The sequence below is a fragment of the Morone saxatilis genome, unplaced genomic scaffold (genome assembly GCF_004916995.1).
Source record: "Morone saxatilis isolate NCDOM2014 unplaced genomic scaffold, NCSU_SB_2.0 Contig16, whole genome shotgun sequence".
NCBI lineage: Eukaryota > Metazoa > Chordata > Actinopteri > Moronidae > Morone > Morone saxatilis.
The window spans coordinates 9,373,056-9,378,082 of NW_023339718.1; the positions used below are offsets into that span (position 1 = coordinate 9,373,056).

At 40.9% G+C, this 5,027-nt stretch overlaps 1 protein-coding gene across 1 annotated transcript in view; it reads right to left on the reverse strand.

The window, feature by feature from the left end:
* Positions 1–550: 550 nt before the first annotated feature.
* cfap251 (cilia and flagella associated protein 251) overlaps positions 551–5,027 on the reverse strand; it is a gene marked incomplete in the record, with an annotated part of 5,426 nt that continues 949 nt past the window's right edge. Inside the window, 12 exon segments of the mRNA XM_035658865.1 lie at positions 551–971; positions 1,063–1,173; positions 1,318–1,546; positions 1,664–1,807; positions 2,688–2,778; positions 2,876–3,039; positions 3,411–3,525; positions 3,630–3,814; positions 3,921–4,097; positions 4,241–4,392; positions 4,514–4,764; positions 4,837–5,013. Coding sequence (XP_035514758.1) covers positions 850–971; positions 1,063–1,173; positions 1,318–1,546; positions 1,664–1,807; positions 2,688–2,778; positions 2,876–3,039; positions 3,411–3,525; positions 3,630–3,814; positions 3,921–4,097; positions 4,241–4,392; positions 4,514–4,764; positions 4,837–5,013 — 1,918 coding nt within the window.

Below are 5,027 nucleotides of genomic sequence, written 5' to 3' on the forward strand. Positions count from 1 at the left end.
CCCACTGCACAGTTGTCTCTCTCTCTCTCTCTCTCTCTCCCTTAAATGTTGGATGCAACTGGTGTAATAAAATTGTATAAACCAATGTTGGGAGAAGTAATCCAGTCTGTAAGGGAAAGTTGAAGGGGAGTTGTATGAGGTACTTCTCCTTATTTCAGTGCATTACTTCAGCGTGGACAGTAAGCAGTGCACTGCTGTGGATGGGGGTCGAACCAAAACCTATTTTAGCCACCTACAATAACGCCCACCTGAAAAACTCAAAATTAGTCTGAGTGTACGCTATATTTAGAATATTTAAACCTCTTTACCTTGCTGCAGACCGCTCTTTCTGACGGGAAACTGATGCATTTATATTTGACAAAGAAACGCAATTTTCCTTGCAGAATAGGGGAGTAGCTGCCACCTTGAGCCGTTAATCTGTGTTATTGTGTGACTTTGGTGTTTTAATATGTTAGTTTGGATCCAAACTACCATTAGTTGCTGCAGATACTGTTACATTTCCCTTTACAAAACACATTTTATTGTATTTTTTGGGGGGAATTTTGTTTATTTGTATAGTAACAATTGGATTCAAACCATGAGGAACCTCAGCCTTGATATGTGGTACGTACTCTACCCAGTGAGCTACCGGGACACTCATTAAATACATTTTATATGTTTGTATGTGTTTAATTTCATATAGTGTTTGACAAAGCTGGACATGAGGATCTAACTTAATGTTTTCGATCACATTTTGAATTCAAATACATAAAAAATCCAGCATCTCTGTTAGGCTAGTTATGGAAAGAGAGTCTGAGGCTCGCCATCAACACAACTTCTCTTAGACTATCCGACAGTTCATTGCCTTCATCACTCTGGAGGGGAAGACCTTCCACGCTGCTCTGCCGAGAATGGGAAGCCCAGGATGTGACTTGTAAACGTCTCCACAGAAATCTCATCTGGGATCGCACACTCCAGTGAAAAGTCTCCACCTGGACACACACATCAAAAAGTGAGGTTGTTTATCAGCTGTTATGTTAATTCTCAGGTTATGGTTTGTGAGTGAGGGTTTCTCCTACATACTGTCAGATTTGTCTTGCTCAGAACCTCCCCCTACTCCTTCTTCTTCCTCTTCTTTGAGACCTAAAAGTGTTGTGAAACACTCTGTCACCTCTTCCTCCGTCATGTGTTCTCCTGTCACAGATAATATCAATTTGTGACTTTGTGCCATATTGACAATGAAACATAAACATTGTATGTGGAAACTGGAACGGAGAATCAAGACTTTGACAGCAATACAGCTAAAAACAAACAGACTAATCCATTTCTGCAGCGTACCTCGAACCTGTAGAAGTTCTAGCAGCTCGTGTCTTTTCAGAATAGGCCGTTCTGTACTATCACAGTGACCAAGGACATGAAAAGCTTGAGCAAACTCATCGCTAGAGATGCCGAAAGCTGGTCGGTGGTTGACATACAGCTTGATAAACTCCTCCAGGTCGATGTCAGTCACATATTGTCCTGTTTCTGCATACTTGCTGAACTTGACCTCGTTATGCATATCTTCTATCTGTAAATACAAAAATAACAACAAAGCAGTTTGTAAATACAGGCCTGGGGTGTAAAACCACTTTTTTGTAATGTTTTGACATACTGAAATATGTCACTTGATTTACAAACGTTGTACCTCTTGCTCAGTAGGGAAGTAGGCCACAGCTCTCATTAAAGAGGGAACCTCTGACAGGGGGATTTTGGTAGACGTTTGTCGTTTCTCCATTGAGTCAGTGCCTTGATGGCGGACTTGGCAGTAATAGAAAAATTCCTCCATCTCCTGAAGACAGAAAAGCGTAGAAAACTGAGAATCTGTGATCTGTGGTTGGTCAGAAATGACCGTCCAAAATCTTAGCTGGAGGAGGAACTACAAGTAAAGACTTAATATTGTGGCTTTGTATAATCCAGAAATATAATATATATGTGAATATAAGCAATAGGGCTGTGTATTGTCAAGGATCTGGCCATGATATACATTACGATACAGGGGGTCACAATTCAATATATCAACATATTTCAGTGTACACTGCAATAGCAAGGTGATAGATTTCAGGAAAACTGTAATAGTATAAAGAACGCACCAATATATGAATACAATCTGAGTTTGAAGTTCATCATAGCACTCATTTTACATCTGCAGCACTGCTCTCTAGTATTTAGTTAGTTAACAGTATATAAACACAAAAATCAGTCAGTCAATATCATGATACAATATTTTAAATATTTTCTTACACTCCTAATAAGCAACGCTGTTCACTTACAGACAACATTTGTGTGTTGAATATTATATTCTGCCACAAAAACATCCACCAGTCATCTTCACCATCAAACAAACCGATGTAAAAGGGAAATCAATATAAAATGGCACTAATAACTACTAATACCAATACAAAAGCTCAATAAAACTCTCACTGTGTAGAGAAACCAGCACACTGAAATACTAACATAACAAAGTAAAACCACAACACAAATGTGTCTATAAAATTACTTTAACCAAAAAAACAACAACAGATTATTTCAGTTAAGTAAAAAATAACATGCACAACTTTAACAAGCTTGTTGGCACTATGACAATATGAGGTAACGTGCTCCTCATTTCAAGCTAATGGAATAACCCGTGACTGTTTACTTTACACTTCGCAGTCATAGAGAGCACTCACCCTGTAGAATAAGCCATCTCTGCCTCCCTTTAAAAGAGTGTAAAAGGGCAACAGGTCCTTTCCTCCCAAGGCAGCTGCTGCCTCCAACGCGCTGCATTCACGACAAGAAAGAGGTTAAACTCTGGAAAACATGATTACACTGCTCATGCGTTACCCCTGGTTCTCGGGTCAGTACTATTGGACCTTACTTTAAGCTTATCTCCCACGACAGGACAGTGCAGTCAGATCCTCCTGCAGTGAAAACAAATCGGCCGTCGTGGGAGCAGGCAACAGCAGACACCCCTGTCGGGTGGCAGATCAAAGCATTGGATCTGTAGGGGTTCCCGTCCAGAGGCAAAATCTGGAGACCCACCTGGAAATACATCACAGTCTTGGTGGCAATAATGGTAATCGGTGTGCCTTATCAAAACTGGGCTCCAAACACGACTACATTTAAATACAGTTGAAAGGCCCAGGCGTCAATCTCACAGAACAGGATTAAACAGAACATATTCACATAATGTGTTTGTGACATTTAACGCACAAAGACATGATCAAAGATTTTTTTATTAACACCGACAAGAGCTCGGGCTTGCTTTTTATAAAAGAAAAGACAAACACTTTATTTATTTTATTATTTTTAAGAGTAATAAATGACTTATTTTAGATTTTATTTGATAAAATACAAACAAAAAATATAGCAGATTACTTAATAAAATACAACAAATTAATTCCAGCACTGACCTGGTCCTCTGTGATGTACGCCAGGTAATATGAATTGGTCTCAACTTCTTTAGACATGGGAAGAAGCACCACTTTCTTGATGGGAGAGCCATATGTTGGACCGAGAAGCGTCTTTCTGTTTTTAATAAAACACACAATAATACAGTTTTCCAGTACTTGCCATGAGTCAGATATATATAATTCACAAACAATCCCATGTTGTTACAGTATTTCACAGACCTGCACATCTTGGTAGTGCTGTTGAAAAGCTTCATCTTGTATCGGTCTGAGGCGATGAGAAGAAATTGCTCCGCGGTGAGGGGAGGATACCAAGTCATGCACATTGGCACGGCGCTTTGCTCGATTTGCTCCGAGCTCAAGATGAGAAGATTATTCACATCACTGTTTTCCAAGTCATACTCCACCTATTATTCACAAGGAGGTGTGTGCGCTAAACATTTGGCATAAAAACAGCATCACAAAAACACAGAACCAGTCCACAGCTCTACAACTCTGACAAGTCGCACTAACCAGTCGGCGGTCCATTCCCAGAGAGAGCAGTCTGGGTTGGGTGCTGTCCAGGTGAACCCCAAAAAGGAGGTCTTTGATGGGCTTGAAGTGGGAGCGGTATCTGCCTACATACGTCCAGCGAGGCAAAGAGTCTTCATTGGTCTGCAAGCGGAACACCGTCACTGCTTTTCCAGCATCCTAACAGTAAAACAGGAGAATAAACACACACACACTTCAAGTTATAAGAAGAGCTTTAACAATGTATCACAAATTCCAGTCAGCACCACCGTTGCCAATAACAAAGTCCAAGTTAAGACACGTTACACTTCATAATCACTCACCGCAGTGGCAAGATACTTTGAGTCAGAAGAGAAAGTGATGTGATGGATGCTGTCTTTAGCGTAATGGAAACACTCCTCTGGATCACTTTGTAAAGTGGTGGGATTCAGTATGTGAACAGCTCCACTGCCGAAGCCAACTGCCATGTATAATCCTGTTCAGGGACAAACAAAACAAACAAAAAAAAGCAGCAATTTGCAGATTCATGTAGCAGCTGGTTTATATACAAAACATTTGTTTGATTGCAAAGAAGGTCAGTAAGCGTTTTGGCTCACCTTGAGGGTCAAAAGTGATACACTGAATCTGCTTCTCTGTCGTGAAGACCCTGCTGCAGATCATCACTTTGTTGTTATAGTCCCACAGTTTTAAAATACCCCTTTGATTGCCCATGGCTAGAGCTGGCTGTGTGGGGTGGCAGGCCACTGCATGTAGAGGCTCGCAGTTCTCCTGCAGAAGGATTTGAGGGATGCCTTTCTGTGTATTCACGTGTACTACTGTGGAACTGACTGTGGACACAACAAAGTTCCTGCAGAAAAAGAGAGGTCAGCTTGAAATCCACACAACAGTTTGGACTGAAGATAGACAGTATTTCTCCTACCTGATTAGTAAAGGCTTTGCCCCCACAGCGCAAACCTCCAGGTATGCCTCTGTGCACTCTTTGGAAAAGGAAATGGAAACAATAGCGTCCAGGTTGAAGTCGCTGTAGCAAATGAGAAGCCTGAATTCTTCATCATAAAACTTGATATGGCCTTGAGTGTCACCAGTCACGATACTGCTGTAATAACAAAC